This window comes from Melanotaenia boesemani, chromosome 4 (assembly GCF_017639745.1).
Source record: "Melanotaenia boesemani isolate fMelBoe1 chromosome 4, fMelBoe1.pri, whole genome shotgun sequence".
NCBI lineage: Eukaryota > Metazoa > Chordata > Actinopteri > Atheriniformes > Melanotaeniidae > Melanotaenia > Melanotaenia boesemani.
Window position 1 is genome coordinate 9,405,720 of NC_055685.1, and position 17,331 is coordinate 9,423,050.

General features: G+C 39.4%; 1 protein-coding gene and 1 long non-coding RNA gene across 3 annotated transcripts; both read right to left on the bottom strand.

Moving 5' to 3' along the window:
• Nucleotides 1–1,045: 1,045 nt before the first annotated feature.
• Nucleotides 1,046–17,331, bottom strand: rhot1b (ras homolog family member T1). 2 transcript variants are annotated; one of them, XM_041982994.1, is made up of 20 exons: nt 16,956–17,330; nt 16,352–16,410; nt 16,181–16,262; nt 16,058–16,101; nt 15,926–15,979; nt 15,736–15,788; nt 15,459–15,567; nt 14,581–14,682; nt 14,360–14,458; nt 14,138–14,246; nt 13,928–14,048; nt 13,734–13,818; nt 13,219–13,364; nt 10,409–10,509; nt 10,023–10,153; nt 7,638–7,721; nt 6,312–6,434; nt 6,022–6,224; nt 5,153–5,275; nt 1,046–2,234 (listed from the first exon to the last, which is right to left on the bottom strand). In XM_041982994.1, exons 1-20 carry the CDS (start codon nt 16,990–16,992, stop codon nt 2,117–2,119), a joined length of 1,983 nt encoding a protein of 660 aa, XP_041838928.1. In that variant the 5' UTR covers nt 16,993–17,330; the 3' UTR covers nt 1,046–2,116. The 2 variants fall into 2 exon arrangements, with proteins under 2 accessions (XP_041838928.1, XP_041838929.1); XM_041982995.1 differs by lacking the exon at nt 5,153–5,275 and having other exon boundaries at nt 16,956–17,331.
• LOC121638295 lies at nt 12,435–13,209 on the bottom strand. The gene is made up of 2 exons (XR_006010005.1): nt 12,797–13,209; nt 12,435–12,762 (listed from the first exon to the last, which is right to left on the bottom strand). It is a non-coding gene; the product is annotated as an uncharacterized LOC121638295 (long non-coding RNA).

Below are 17,331 nucleotides of genomic sequence, written 5' to 3' on the forward strand. Positions count from 1 at the left end.
TGCTGCAGCAGGGAAACATCTAAAAACCAGCATGATAGTAGCCCAAGAGGTCAGGCGTTAGTGATCCATGGTCTAAAACCTGCAGGACAGTGGCTATCAAGGACCAGAACATAATGGCAAGATTGACCATTAGTCACTGCATTTCAAAGCTAAAAAGGAAAAAAACTGAGCTAGCTTCTTGATTAAATTATCTAAAATGTTAAGGCGCCCTCAGAACACCAACGTTCAATACTATAAAAATGGCTTTTCAGCATTACAGTCTGGAGCTTTTTATTTATTTTATTTTTTTTTTGCACAGATGTTGGACACCTGCACCAAATCCATCAGTCTCAGCAAACAGGAAAGCAGCACTTGATTCTGGGTTTTAGGTATTGCGTCGTCAGGATTCATTACTGATGTCCTGACGAAGCAGATCCAGCAGACAACTTGGTCTCACATGTGCAAATGCAGTCACCACCTCCATGCTCACATATAAGGAAACATCACTATTTTAACTATTTGTTTACAAGAATGCTTTATTCATGTTTGACCTAAACCTAACCAGATTCAGTGGATTGTTTTGAAATAACCCCAAATGACACAATAACCAACTGTGATGACCCAAAGATTCAGATACAAATCAGCTAGATGAGTACAGTTTGTGAAGTAAAATGAAATTGACCTAATGTAAGGTTTTCATCTGGACAGAGAAGAGTTAAAGCTAGCTAATTCCTACATGCTAAACAGCCTGACCTTATGCTGATCAACTCAACATGCTCTCATCTTGACCCTCCACTAAGACCAGCTCATTATGGAGGCTGCTGTTTTAATCTAAACAAACAGGGTATGTGTCTCACTTTGAATGAAAAATATGTACATCAGTCTTCTTTAAAGCAATACTGCCCCCTTGTGTCCAAAACAGACAGAACGTTGAACATGTGGCAGCATATCAAACATAAAGGTACAATAAATAGACAGAACCCTGCTTCAATTGTCACAAGATATTAGGCGATAACATTTCTTAAGAGATATAAAATAACAGATTCTATTAGACCACTTGTTATAGACATGAATTTATTGTAAACTTTTGGAAAGGCAGGACTGAGGGAATACATGAACTAAATTTAGTGCCAAGATGTTCTCATTGCATCAAATGTAACATTTGTGGTCACATTATTGCATCTTTGATGACAAAGAGAGCTGTCACAGCAACGACTGAAAGATCCAACAAGCCTCTGTTCAGCACTAAAATAAAAGACATTAGACTTGAATCTTTGCTAAAATGGGCCTAGCAAGCAAGAGAGAGAAGCTGTACCTGTGATTTATTTGCATTAAATTTTAAACACTGGAATGTGGTCAAATATGGCAGCGTGCTCACACAAAATGCATGTCTTATAGCTTAGCACATAAACATATGAAACATGAAAAGTGACCAATGTGGGGAACACACGAGAGCAGCAAAGTCTTTGTTCTTCATTCACACTCACTGATGACCATTTTAAATGAGTGGGCATTAAAAAAAATAAAGTGTCCAGGAATTTGGCTACTTTTATGTCCATGTGGAAAAACAAAACTAATGTTTATTGAAGTACATGAGCAGACTTTTAAACTAAAACCATTGCAATATAAGAACAACCAAAAGTAGAGTCTGTTATATACAGTATTTACATAATGCATATAGCCTGTTATACTGTGCATTACATCAAGTTGTTCTTCACATCAACCAGCAAGCAACCAAAAATAGCTTTATGTAGCTCACTACAGCTCAGCAGCAGCTTACCCATACTTTCATATAAATATAAATATATTATCTTCACTTACTTGCAGATAACAGATTAATCAAATAAGTAATTTAGTAAAAAATTAAACATTTGTCTTTTATTCTCAAGAAAACAGTGGAATAAAACAGCCAAAACAGATGGTTTGCATATGAGTGAGCACATTATTTTTTCCCCAAAAAACAAAATGCACTTTTTAAATGGGGCCCAACTATACTACAGATTCATAACAGATTTCTTTCCCCCCCAAAAAAATGTTCATATACTAAATGCAAATAGGGAAAGTTAATGTTTAGATTGGTCAAAAATGGCTCCAATATGTACCGTGGTAATGAGGGTTGGCTCCGAGTGCTCGAAGATTACCGTGTTTTCAGCAGCACTCTGTACATGGCAAAGCCCAGCACGGCAAACACGGTGGCCCCGACGCTGGCTCTCAGCCAGAAGGTCGAGCTCTTCAGGTCTGCTTGGCTTATGTGTCTGTTAAACAGAGAAGCACATCCAAGAGATATAAATACTGAGGGAAAAAAGCGGGTGGAAGGACGACATGGCCGGAAATGACAGAGAAAAGGAGAAAGATTTCCTGCTTTAAAGATTACTTACAATAATTGACAGATCGTGCAAAATCTGATAAAAAGATTAAGTTTTTCATTTTACCTATCTGTCTGTCAAAGCTTTAAATCAAAGTGACAAATGGAGGTCTCAGCAGGGACATTACTTGCAGGAAAGAACATGAGAAAATGAAAGCAGATGACACAACAAGAGGGAAGCTTTGACGCCAGTCAAAATGATGGGTGATATGAGGGATTAGTTATGACATGAGTTGGCAAAACTAGAAAAGAATGATGAGATCTATGTTAGATTAGACCAGCTTAGCTACATAGGAAAAGATGACGCAGCAGGAAAGCTGATACCAAGTGAAATACAGTGGAGCTAAAAAAAAACACCTACATGAAACTTAAGAGATTTTTAAGATGAAAAAAGTCAGAAAAAAAGAGACCAGATTAAATAATAATGCTCAAAATGACACTGTGTAGTCTTTCCTTACACTTTAATCTATTGTAACTTTAACATTTGGAGGGAAATTGAGCAGGTGTCTAAGTCTCCTGTAGGATAATTGAAGTATCTTTTCTTGTAGAGGAAATAAGTATGCAAGTCAAATTAATCTGACAAATAATGGACATCAGGAAAAAAAAGAATACAAAGAGACACTTCACTACAGTGCTCCTTAATGGGAAAAAAGATTTTAAAAAGATACTGGTCTCTTAACTGTCCTTTAGTTTTTTTTTATCCCATCTTTTAAAATGGTCTTGAACAAAAGTTCTTCCTGCTTTTTTTTTTTTTTTGTTTGTTTGCTCACTTTTAGTCCAGTTTCCTGTCCAGTCCACTGACCTATGACAAATTCAAGCATAAAAATATTAACCAATTTCTACTTGTATCTTTGGGCGCTTGATGCCTGAGAACTGCCAAAGCGCTGTTAGCTAAATTTATATATATTTTGTAATGGTGTACATTGAGGCCTTAAAGGGGCAATAAGCGGAAATTCGTCATTGCTAGATTGAAGGAATTAAAAATGGCTATGAGAAGAACTACAGGTGTAATTTAATCTGGAGTAAAGCGTGACGTCACACAGCCTCTGTGTTGATCTCCAGCTCGTGTTCACAAGCCGGTCCGGCTGTGTGTTCATGTACATTGATGTGAATCGCCGCCTCCTTCCTCCTCTCCGAGCCCTCCCTCCCTATGAAAGGCTACAAAGTGAGCAATGGCAGCTCATATTTTCGAAGTGAAATGGTGGAGAAAGGATAGAAACATTCACCTGCAGACGACCAGGATCCGACATGACCTCAAAAAAAAAAGTGCACATCCGCTGCGTTTACAGCCACATGTAAGTGGCAACCTGCAATAAACAGTACTACACACATACACTTACTTTATATTGTTTTGTTTTCATATAGGATTTAATTTAGAGACCAACATTAGTTTAATTTAATCGATAACATCACATGTATTTTAAAACTGGTGCACATTTTGGTTTATATTGTGGTGTTATGATTTTTTTCTTTTCTTTTGAGTTGAATCAGCTGTTAGCTTAGTTGGGCTTTTTAAGTGTCACCCCGTTGTGTGATTTTGTTTGGTCTGATCAGCCACTATTTAAGTTTATCCATGTGTCTCATTTGTTAGGTCAGTTTGTTCCATTTGTTTGCATGGTTTGTTTGAGTTATACTAGTTACACTAGTTTTTGAAGTAGAGTTCTGTTATGTTGATCTCTTTTATGGGGTTACTCATTTATTTTGTAAATTCTTTGGAATTTTTTTGAGGGGGGAGGGTTATAATAAAAACCCTCTTTTGAACTTTAAAACTGTGCCTAACTTTGTGTCCTTCACTGCTCGGCCCATCACAAGGGGAACAATTTCGCTTTTTGCCCCTTTAATAAAAATAATTAATTGGATAACTAGAGGACAAAACAAGCGGCAGGCTTAAAAGTCTACCTACAGCAGATGAACAGCATCTGAAAATAATGTCCTTAAGGGAAAAAAAACCAAAACAAAACAAAAAAAACAGCAAAAACGTGATACAAGACCCGAGAGGTGCATCTGGTCCTTCAGTTGCTCCATCTACTGTTCATTGAAGCATCTTCAGAAATGGTCTCTACTTAAGGGGGGCTTTCAACAAGTCATTCTTAAGGAAGGGATACTGGGAGAAAAGGCTGAGGTTTGCAAAATGGCACAAGAACTGGGCTGAAAATCAGTGGCAACAGGTCTTACTAAGTGTTGAATCCTCTTCAGTGCCCTCACATCAACATTACTGAAGCAGTGTTAGGTCAACTTAAACAATGGAGCAAGAAGAAGACCATATCCAAAGAGCAGCTTTCTAATGTCCCTCAAGAAACCTTGGGATTTTTTTCTGAAGATCTTTTAAAGAAATGATGAGAAAGTTTGTCTAAGAGGGTTCAGACTGTGTTGAAGAGTAAAAGTGCTGATACCAAATATTACTTTCCAAGTTAATTAGAATAGTAAAAACTCTATTTTTGCCTCATTTACTGGATTTCCATTTATAATAGCACATTATTCATAAGACTGCTACATCTGTCAATATATAAAGATGAAGAGTGGCTTAATACATTTGCACAGGACTGTATATTTGGACTTTTTTCTCTACGGTAAAACTGAAAACTTGTGCTATACTTGTCCAATGAAAGTAGTGAAATTGTCACACGAGGCGATTTAGAATAATTTCCATGTGTTGAATTCTGTCTGCTGTGATGTGTTATTACAACAAGCAATGCCAGAGAACAGATTAAAACAACACAGAGTGAAAAAGATGAAATGAGCAAAAGCAGCATGCATTGTTGACAGCGACACATTACAAAGGGGGTAAAAAGAAGTTTTTAAAGAGACCTTCGGAGCACGACAGCGTAGACTTTGGCCCTGACGGTCTGCAGTAGCTCAGAGTTGAGGAAGTTCTGACACAAGCAGAAAGTGCACCGGTTACAAGTGCACATGCAGCGCAGCCGGGCGTGGCTGAGGAGAGATACAGGGAGGACACAAACACACCACCACACAGTGGCATTGACAGACACGCAGGGTTTAACAGGACACACACACACACACACAAAAGAAAAAGATTAGGGTTGAAGGAGGCTACCACAAAGTCTAAGAAGAGCTGAGGTGTTTCCTCTGTGAGCTGCATACAGAAAGAGAATAAACCTCATTTCAACTTTGCAACACATGACAAAAAACCTTTAAAACATACAGATTTATTTTCCTCTGGTTCTAGATAGTGTCTCTGTAGAGACTGAGGGATGTGCATGGAAGGTGGTGGGAGGTTACATCTGAAGTGCAGCCTCAGTGTGAGTGTGAGCCGCTGGGAGAGATTAACATTACAACTCAGCAGGGATCCCGTCTACCCACAGCGCAAAACACTGTGGCGTCTGAGTAAAAGCAACATGTTCAAAGGTCAGTGCATTATTGCATGTGAAGTGCACGCTGTCAAATAGAGACACTTGGAATAAAATAATTTCAGCAGCAGTTCCTTCAGGGACTTCTCAGCCTGTTCAATTTCCAATGGACTCAAGAGAAGAAATGTAGTCCCAGATAAATGATTTTCCTCTTGTAGGACAGTTTATACCAGTCACATCCTTACATTATAAATTTCAGAGATGAAACAAGTATCTGGCTTCTATTAGGAAACCAAAACAACCACATCAATAAAATATGCAAAGTACAGTCGCAACACTTTTAGATAAAGGTTGTTTATGTATACATACGGGTACATGGCCATAGTGGTAAGTTTGGTGTAAATTTCTCTGTCTGGTTCTGCTGCTGTGTTGCAGGTGAAGGACTGAGGAGGAGGCATCTTGTGCCTCCTGCAGAACTCCAGAGGACTGCAGCCGTACATCTGTTTGACCTCTGGCAGGTCTGACTTCGCTGCGATCATCATACACGGAGTCTTGCTGTCCATGAAATATTGCTAAGGAAGAAAGGCTAATTAAATCATTTTTTAAAGTTTGCTAATATTAGTCTTTCGATGCCATGTCAGCAATGAACAGAGTTCTACCTTAAAGACTTTGGCGCAGTATTCAAAGGAGTAAGGGTTGCTGACATCATAGACCAGGCAGACAATGTCGCAGGCCAGATCCGCATCAGATAGGTAGTCAAAGTCGGGGAATACTTCATGGAGCTGGAGAAAAAAAAGAAGGTCTTATTAGTCACAAATAGACAACACTTCATTTAACCCTTTAAATGCCAGCTCTAGTGTTTGGTAGAGCAAAAATTTTAGTGACTATAATGAATTTTTTCAAATTATTTGTGGAGATAAACCTGCCTGAGCCATCCCTACCACTTGGTTTGGGTATGTAATACCAAAAGTAAGTGTTTGTTAACCCATTACTGTTTCAAGTTTTGCAGTTTATACTATATTAACTTTTATCTCAACCATTTTTATAAGTATTGCTTTTTTCTTAGTGTGAACTTTAAAGGACCAAAAATGAATGTACTAAGATGGGGAGAAAGCAGAATGTCATAACTAATTCCCTGTATTGTTTATGGGTGTGGTATATCCTTGATGTTTACAATAGTTCTTACTGCTTTCTTTAGCTCTCTGGAAGAGCTTTGTTCTCTTCAGTCATCAGCTGATATACTGTGTTTTAAAAGATGGACTGCAGGAAGAGAATGGTTGGGTCGTTTTTCTCCTCCTCTGGGAGCATTCCTATTTAGATTTCTTTGACTAAATACGACACATTATGAGGTGTTGCACAGTTTATAACAGAGATATAAATTGTGAAGATGTTGAGACCTTTCAGGAAAGAACAAAAAGATTTAATGTTGAGAAGTGTGCAACCATCCTGTCACTACCTGACATTTTTAGATTTAAACAGTGCCACCACAGAAACAGCTGACCTCTTCAGTTAAACATTATTAAACTCAAGATCAACAATGAAATACTACACTGCTGAATGTAAATATTCGTCATGACAAAACTCAAAATGGTCAGCCCTTTCACACCCACAGCCTACTTTTAAAAGTAAGCAGTACAATGCTAATACTTTTTCCAAACAGGAAGGGCTTGCTTGACAAAAGCTTTAAGTGAACGTGATAAGAAGCTTATATAACTGGCCAAGTTAAGCATGTCAAGGTGGGCTGGTCCTCACTTCACAGCTGACACAGTACACACTACTAGTTTTAGAAAGGTATGTTTTTACTCTTCAGGCTCTGCACTTCAGCTCATTCATTTTAATAAGTATTAGATTTCAGAAAGATGTGTGAGATTTAAATGCTGCATTAATTGTGCAGGAAAGCTTTTTAATCATAATCCTCAGAATACATGATTATATCATACACTTGATAAACAACTAATTATTATAAGTTTCATTAAGGTACTTACAAGTAGGTATTTCTCCTGGCCGTAAACATAGGTTGTACTGATGGCGTAGTAGGATCGGTGTTCCTCCTTAATCATCTGTTGCCGCTGAGGATAAAGAACAGGAGTTTATGTAAAATCTGGCAGCATCTTATGCTTCTTCTATTTCATGTATTTTATTGACATGCAACTAATCTGAGGCTTTTTGTGATGATCTGCACTCTCTTATGAGCCATTATGGGGAACAAAAAAAAAACTCAGACTCTCCCCTAAATATATTTCTTTGCCACTGTATCAGCTTGAAGGGGAACACGTGCATCATCACAGCATTTCATATCTTCTAAGATGCAAATGTAGAGGTATGTCAGTCATGATTTCTCTCAGAAAATCATTGCAAGATCTTGGAAATTTGTAAATCTAATGTTTTACAATCACTGAGGCATCAAGGCCTCACACAGCCCTCTAAAACTTTAACTTTCTACTGCAACAGACCCTTATAGCTCGAATTAGCTGAACAAATGGTTGTACTCAGCCAAATATTTAAACTTTGTGTGTTTAACTAAACTGCTCATTTAAAGGGACATTGTGTAAGAATTACTTTCGTCTAACATTGGAATCGTGACTCACATTCTGACGTATAGTGCATTCAAGCGCCTCACTTTCTCAAACACGTATTGCAACGGCGGTAGCTGCAGTGTGTCAAAAAGCCTCGACAACACCGAGGAAAGCATGTCATCTGATCGTTCACGGACTGTTCACTCATGTGAAGATGTTTGTGATTTCATAAATATTTCAAACTGTATCCCATGAAACTGTAAAATATCATTCCGCTGTGTTTAGAAGGATGAGTGGTTCTCACAGGGGAACGGATCTCGACGAGGAAACTGGCTTCGACACGACACCATTTTATTTTTGTCACAGTGAAAGGCAGCTTATAAAGCTTTCTCACCGGCTTTTAGTCCAGCTTTACTGGAAGCGACTGAAACCACGTAAACATACACTTCTGTACCATCGAGGCAGGTGTATTTTATCAAAATCTACTGTTATGCTGCACATGGTAACGAGCAACACTGTCTAACAAAACTGAATGAAAGAAAATAGCTTTTTCTCTCATTTAGGCAGCACCGTTGACTTATGAGGAGAAAGCTGGCAACTTCAGCATCCCTTTTAAAAACTTTCTCCTTCTTGACCTCCTTCCACCTGGGGTAGGCTAGCCCGATGTTGATCCTCCATTTTTGTATCGTCTGGTCATGCTGCCTTTTAAGTGTCCCTTTTTTACTCTTTGGCGATGGTAAAAATGGCTCCCATGCTGCTGCTGCATATGCATGGTCCTGCATTTTTGTGAATAACAATTTAACAGATTTTCCAACTTGCCGGGGTAGTAAGCCTCTCTCATTTATCTTCTCCTCCCGTGTCTTAATCATGGTGTGCTGGCTCGCAGAGATTCAGTGTTGGTGCTATTTGTCCCTTGCCGATGGCTGTAGTTTCAAGATGGCAGACTGTCATGGCGCTGCCCTACTGGCTAACCCGTCATATGTATAAACAAATCTAAAATTGTTCGTTTACGAGAATGTGTCAGATCATTAGGGGAGGTCATAATACACCAATGACTACACATATACACATGCAGACATCGATTTCAGCCAGTAAACAACAGAAAATATTACACAACGTCCCTTTAATAAAGCGCTGACACTTCTGCTGCACAAAGTGCTTGAATTAAAGAAATTACAAGTGGCTGTTAGACTGCTTGAACTGATTTCCACTTTTAAATATTTCCATGTAGCAGACATGTAAGCAGGTGCTGCCACAAGTCTTTAGGAAAGAACAAATTCAAAACAACAAATTTAATCTGTAGTTAAGAGACCCTGATAATAATAAATATAAAAATAAAAAAAGCTCTATCAGGGCCTCAAACCAATACTTGAGATCAGATCAAGAAATCGCTATTAATGAGACAAATGAAAAACTCCTGGTGGTTCAAAAGTACCTTTAGCCAGTTTGAAAGTTTCCAGCTATTTGTGTTGCTATAGTAGCTCTTTGTCTGGTTAAGACATAAAAAAAAAAAAAATCAGCCTTTAATGCACATGAAAACACTATCAAGCCCATGACCCTGTCACTCTGACCCAGTCATCCAGCCATCACAATTTGGCCCTTGTCAAAGACCGTAGATCCCAGATCCGTTCACTTGCCAGCTTTTCCAGCTTACAACTCCAGTTTATCAATTGACTGTCGCTTAACATAGCACACGTCTTGACCGGTGCCATTGTAATGAGATTAGGAGAGTTAATCGCTTTAGCTGTCAGTGGTTTTAATGTTGTGGCTGATCACTGTTTTCCTTTTTTAGCATTTGTTTAACACCTTTTTCGATATAAGTTGATGCTCATGCTTTTAATTCTTACTGCTTACCATGAGGTTCCTACCCAGGAATGCTTGGAGGAAGCCGCTCTTTCCACTGCCAATTTCACCAAAGACGTTACAACGGAAGACGCTACGCTGGGTCTGCTTCTTCTGCAGGTCAATCTTCTTATCTCTGGTCACTGCAGGGGGCGCACACACACACAGGTATCAGAGGATTAGCTTAGACTGTCGCTGTACATAAACATGCCTGCAGTCAGTGACCACCAACATTCAGGCTGAACTGGCTTTGCTACGACTCTTTTAACCGACTGCATGGAAGTCAAATAAAACCTGTACAAAAAACTATCCCCAAACACATAACAAGTCGCATTATTGTGATTACAATCAAAGGCTACAAAGATTTATATCTTGATCCAACAAATTGATAAACGTGCCTGTTATTCCTGCTGCTTGGGACTCCTGCTCAGCAATTATGGAGTAACCAAGGTAGCCCAAATACTCCAAACATCGCTGAACATCCAGATAAGTTGTTAACCTGATAAAACAAAAAGAAGTCAAAATAACAATAAAATAAGCAATAAACCATACGAGCCAACTAAATTCAATGTACCTTGAAAATGTAAAGTCACACTGACGTCCCTTTTCTGAGATAAACATTGTGTAAGCTGACTGAGGAAAATCTGAGAAAACTCACATTTCCGTGTTGTCCCTGAATGTGACATCTGGCAACTTAAAAAGTGGTAGTGAGACAGATCTTGACATCAAATAAATAAATACAATCTATCGCTTGTTTAACATCCATCCGTTCCATTCATCTATTTATTTTCTCCCCCCCCCAGGAGACCCAAAGGTGCTCCCAACCTAGAAGGTATATACAGTGCACACAGAGCCCCCAGTCTTCACCCGCCATCCAGCTCACCATTTCCTCCCCATCTATGTCGAGCTGACATGATGTGATTGTTTTACAGCGGTTGCTTTCTAAAAACATAGAGGTGCCCACATCCACACACATCTACTTCATCAGCTGATTTTATGATAAATCCACTTTAAACAGGTGAAGCATGTTTGCATGTGTGTAGTCATTTCAAGTGAACACTGTTGTTTCCCCCCCACAACCACAAGCTGTTATTGGTTGAAAACACACCTTCTGTTCAAAATGCTGCAGCCTAAAACTACTGCATCACTGCCTCTCTCTAACTTCTGTGGCTGAGAGGGATTAATTAACCTCTCGTTTATGAGGCCTGTTTTTTCCTGTTCAAAATGAGAAACCCAAAATAAAACAGCTTATCTTCATAACTAGAAGGGCTGTATGTATAATCTTGGTCTCTGGGACATGTGAGGTTACTACAGAACAGTCTGAATCAAGTTTACATGGAACACAGCAGAAAATGTAAATGGTTATCTCCTCCTAAAAGAAAACCACATTACTTTCAGTGAAAACCAGAGGACAGCAGCCCAGTGAAGCTAAAAAAGTGAACCTAAGCAGGTTAGCATGTGTTTTAATTGAGGAATTACGCAGGTAAATATCTCAGGAACCCACCGGCTTATTTCGATGACCAACACCTCAATCTATCATCAGAGTCAGGAGAATCGAGGTATAGCCCCCAAATTCACCTTAGAAGCACCATAAGGGTGCAAAAGGAAGTAAACCCCAAGATAGTGTATCATGGGAAGACTGAATACTTCACTATAAAACCTCCTTCATCTCCATGGAAACTACCAGGACCTTTGTGATTCATTTCAGAGTCATAGGAGAACACATTAGCAGTTTTTTAGAGCTGGAATAAAAATTTTCACCACAAAACAGCAAAAGTAAGACATGATTTATGATGCAGCTTTTATTTTTTGCTACTCTTTGGCGGGTTTTTCTCGCCAAGTGATGGGACAGACATCTGCTTTCATACGACACCTTGTTTGTGTGATTTGCTTGATGTGGAGAAATTAGCAGAAGCTCAAAAGTGGACAGTTCTTATGTTTTTGTTACATTCTCTTATAATTGTTTGGGTTTGAATTGTGTTTCATTTGTGTGGTAATAATTGGTAGAGTCTTTTAGATAAAGGTCTCCCAGTCAGTCATTCTGGTATGCTGCATGTTAGGATTGGGACTTCCTAGCATGTGCAAAGATCTTCTGTACTGCATGTACAGTATCTCTTGCTGCTCCTTGTACAGGGGACTCTAGTCAATAAGAAGTTAATGGAAGTTATTTTTCTTGTTTAAATTTCTAGTTTGCACTTAATGAAATTAACAAAAGCAAAAATACAAGAAAATGAATTAAAAAAATCTTTAAATATTTCATATTTTGTGTGACATATTTTGGATTGCACTGAATTCGTACTGAACCATAACAATGCTGTATTTGGGGCCTTTTATCATTTCATTATGTTTATTTAATTTAATCCATCTATCCATTTGCATAAATTACTTCTGTTGATCCCTGTTTACACTGTTTGCATCTGTCTCTGGCTCTGAAGGTAACAGGTCAATAAAAAAAATAAATAAAAACAGATTGTTAAAAAATCCGATTACTCCACTGGATATCTGAAAAAATTTATATTTCCACCAAGCCTCCATCCTGGAACTACTTAATGAACTTAACTAGCATTTCTTTAATAGTGTTTAATTTATTTGCATTTCTTTTTGCCCCCACCAGAAAGAAGCAGTACAGAGCCAAAGTCTGTCAAAGACAGCTACTTCATTTAGCTGTCAAAAAAGAATCCAGCAGCACCATTAAACAACTTACCCTGCAAGAGCTGCAAAACCTTCTTACACAAATAAACAATATTTTTCTCTCTCTAAAAAAAAAAAAAAAATTATATATATACATATAAATAAATAAAATCTGTGTGAGTCTGCAAACATGGTAACTAAATGATAAAGTGATGCTATCCACTGACTGCCGTATATGCACTGGTAAAGACCAACCAATGTTGAACATGGTTAAGTCCAAAACTCTACAACTTCATTTTTTGAGCAGCATGTTACAAATATCATACATTCAACTACCTAATACAGAGATAAAATGTTAACTTTGACAATGTTGTGGTCATCTGCTTTAAAAAGCACGTTTTCTACACATTTCCCTTAATGTTGTTTCTGGAACATACAAGGTTTCTGCTCAACAGCGACAATACACACTAATTCAGTGCCATCGCACACAGCATCTTCTGTGATGGTACCAAAGGGCTCCAGAGGCCAGAGATCATTTAGTTCTACACATATCAGCTTTATTGTTATGTCTACTTACGTCCACTGTGAGAGATACCCCTGGTAGGTGATCCAGCCCTGGTCATTGGTGGAAACTGTACTATTGACGTCTGGGCCCCAGGGCATGTAGGGAAAAACATCAAACAAGTCCCTCAGCTCCTCAGGCGACAAGGCACAGTCACGGTCCTGTTAGCCGAATAAGTCAATGTTTCATTTTAGAAAAAAAGGTTTCAGTTATCACCATTTCTGCCAATGAAAGCAAGCATAACAAACAGAAGTACACACACACACACACACAGTTGGAGCCTAATCACTATAACAGACAGATCTCGATGCGAGCTGTCACTTTCACTCTTTGACTTTCCTTCTAATCCAGCGGCTTATTTTCCTGTAAGTCTCACCTCAGTGCCAACAGGTTAAATCGCACCTCAGTAGGGGGGCAGCGTTGGCAGTGGAAGTGTATTTTGTTTCTATTCTGGTCGCTGAGCAGCTTCCTGTAGGTGTCTCGTCAGGGCAGAGGCTAAAATAAACATAGAAGCAGACGCGGGGCCGTACCTTATCATGTTTGTCAAAGACGCTCTGGAGGAAGAGGTAGGCATTGTGATTGAGCTCAGTAGTGCAGTCCGGAGGCATTTTCAACCTAAAGAATGTAGAAAAGTGAGAGGGAAAGGCTCACATGGCATCACGTCTAATTGAAAATATATTTAGGAAGAAGTTGGTGGTTGATGAGATGTCTGAGTGAAACCCACGGAGGGAAGAGATAGTCCTGGTTTAACTCCAGGTCGTCATCATATCCAAACCTCCTCAGCACTGTCCAGGTGGTTTCATGCCGACCCCGCTGAATGAACAATGTGTGGAGAAACAGGAAGCCTGGACAGAGTTACCAAAACAAATAAAGTCAGGAATAACTCGACAAAGATCAGCCCATACATGAAAAGAAGTCAGGGTGCTCCTCCTACCTTTCAGAGTGAGGCCATTATCACACACCCCATCCATCATATTCTTCCTCACCACATTTTTCACGTCCTCTAAAGCCTGAGGCTCTAGAGGGGTGTTAAAGCACGTCCGCTGTGAGCAGCCACAAGAAACCATTACTGTAGTCTGAACTAATAAGGAAATGGATTAGCACCAAAAAATTCAGCTTATCTCTGATTATCGACGACAAGCAAAGACTGTTTTACCTGGAAGAAATTGAGCTCATTATCATTGAGGATTCCATCGTTATCCAGGTCCGAAACTTTGAAGATCCGAGTCAGAGCTTTCACACAAAGCGGCTTCATCTGAAAAATCCCATACTGCTCAAATGTTGTGCTTTACAGTGAACTCAAAAGCTGTTTCAATACAGGATGCAAAACAAGCTGGAGAAACTGGATGAAACAGAACGTTTTACTTTTGCTCTTACGTCTTTTTTCTCTGGACAGTAGAGGGGACCTGTGGGGTGGAGGACTGCCTTTTGGGCGTAGTAAAACAACTCTGAGATGTTCTTCAGATTCTTTGCTGAACACTTTAAATAAAAAGGAAAACATAAACTTACGTTTAAAAGTTTCTGCTAATATTACCACACAGTTCTGTAACATTTCACATTCAAAAGCTGAGTCCATTTGTGACAGTGTGACAAGCTAGAGCTGCTTGAGAGCTGTTTTAAGTAGCTGCCAGACAGAGATTTAAGACACAGGATCTGTCTGAGCAACACTTGCTCAGACTAGATCTCACACACACACACACTCACACACACACACACACACACACACACACACACACACACACACACACACACACACACACACACACACACACACAGGTGATGCTCTGCTAGGAGACAGTTAATAGCTAAAAAGTGCTACACAAAGACTTCAACACAGTGAATTTAGCACAAACAGAAGCAAAGCAGTGTGTGTAGGAAACATCATGTTAAAGGTTTTATACAGATTCTTCTCTTTGGTCCTGCACCAATATTTTGATGAAATTAGGTCCCTTGTTTTCGTTTAGGGATCATTGAGTAGTGGTCATCTAGCAAAGATGGATTCCTCAAAAACATATTTTTGCACTACTGTTGTGTGTGTTTGTCTCTTTACCATCTATTAAGGTAATAAAAAGATAGAAGATATTGATTTCGATTTGAGTTTACGCCCTTTTGATCTCATGTTTCCTGGGCATCACATGTGTGTTTGTACGCTCTCTGAATCCCTATTATAACAATTTCATTAAACTCAAATTACAAGCATTTATCAAATCAGTTTAAATGATAACTTTTTAGCTTTCATGAGAAGAACCTCTCACCTCAACACACGTCTCTATCTCACTGTACTGGTTCATAATGGGCAATATGGTCTCCATGCTGCTGTGTTCCACCAGGTCAGACTTATTCCCCACCAAGATCAGAGGAACCCTGCACACACCAACCACACCACATAAACATACAAAATATAAGTGCTCCTCTTTCTGTGTATTCTTATATTTTGTCTTTTATAAGGAAGTGGCTACAGGCCACCACTCTTCAACAGTGAAGTAGTAAAATGCTGAGCTGACAAAATATTGTTTGTGTATATGTACACACCGGCTGTCTTTGTCTGTGTTCTCTGTAATGAGTGGGATCCAGTGACTGGTCACCTGTGAAGGCAGATATTTTCAGGATTTTCACCATTATGAGAGACAACTCCACATTTCTGAGCACCATGAAGTCATAATGTTACAGCCTGTAACTGATATGCAAAGAAATGATGGGAATGCTGACAACGCTAACTCACTTTCTCTATGGACTTTCTGTTGTTGACAGAGTAGACGATGCAAATCACATTTGCCTGTGTGAGAAATGAACACAGAGAGCCATTAAGTTCTTACCTGAGCTCAAAATGCTGAGTAAAGCATAACTCACTGACCTTAGAAATCTCCTGAAACAACTGCTCATCTGTCTGCTCTGCCTCTGTGGAGGGAACACAAGTGTAGGGAAGTAAAAACAAGGAAGCTTATTAAGATAACTATCAGTCGTGTTTTTAATGTACCTGAATAGTCCACAATGTGTGTGGGGACTCTCTCTGGCGTGACATCCGCAGGTATTGTGATCTCCTCAGCTCGATAGGGAACCTAGGACAGACACAAGGTGTGTTTATACCATTTGCTGCAAGGCCTCAAAATGATGGTGTGAAAGACTCAAAATTAAAATGGGTTCATACCACATCTGGGAACTCCTCGCTGACCAGGGACATGATAAGAGACGTCTTCCCCACCTTGGCTGTGGAGGGAGGAAGATGCAGTTTAGTGGAAAATGTTGTCTTAAAGTTCAGCGTAACCTGATTAATATTAGCTTTACAATTCATGTGGGTGCATTAACTGTGGATCAAGGACATATGTTATTGATTTGACATGACAACAAGAAAATATACTCAGGCCATGTCATTGGGACACACAGTTCACTTTAGGAGCATTAGAAATGGCCATACCATGTCTGAGAAAGTATTGTAAACATAATTCTTAAAACCAAAGACAAAACTACCAACCTAGCATACATAAAACCAACTGAGATTAGCTGAATAACAATCCGCCGATTATGCTAACAGTTAAAAACCATTTAAAACGAAATAAAATGAACAAAAACTGTTTCAGAAGTCCAACAACGTCAGAGAGCCCTGAAAGAAACGCAGACACTATCATCATGAGGACACTTGCTCAGCATCACGTGCCCAGCTGGTAGCATCTGTGCAATTCAAAGTGAACACCAAAGGCTGACCGCACAGATAAGCAGCACATTTCAGCTTAAACACATAAAGCTTTACTTACGTTCTCCCACCAGTAATATCCTCACGTCCTTGCGCATCTTTTCCAACGTCGTCAACCAAGTGGACTGAGAGGTCTGTGGTCAACATTTATGCCCCTGTTCTGGTGAAGGATACGGCCAGCCAGCTCTGAGCGGCCTGGCTCGCTCGCTAGCGGCTACATTCGCATCTTAAACTCCGGTTTCCGCAGGTTGAGAGCACACCAGACAGTTATCTGTACAAACCGCCCGCTGTGTGCGGTGTCAGTGATGTGTTTTTAGAGTTACTGCTTCACCTGTCAAACACAGTCAGAGAGACAGTAATGCTGCTACAGCGGTAAGACCGAGTCACACAAACTTGACTGTTATAACACCGCAGCATCAGCGGCCAGCCGAGAGTTG

What these genes read in the sequence shown, in the direction of transcription:
- rhot1b (XM_041982994.1), bottom strand. Translation starts at nt 16,992, where the DNA reads ATGCGCAAGGACGTGAGGATATTACTGGTGGGAGAAC. An exon ending in GCGAGGAGTTCCCAGATGTG is followed by an intron (nt 16,263 to 16,351) that starts GTATGAACCCAT and finishes TGTCTGTCCTAG; the next exon opens with GTTCCCTATCGAGCTGAGGA. An exon ending in ACAGAAAGTCCATAGAGAAA is followed by an intron (nt 15,789 to 15,925) that starts GTGAGTTAGCGT and finishes CTGCCTTCACAG; the next exon opens with GTGACCAGTCACTGGATCCC.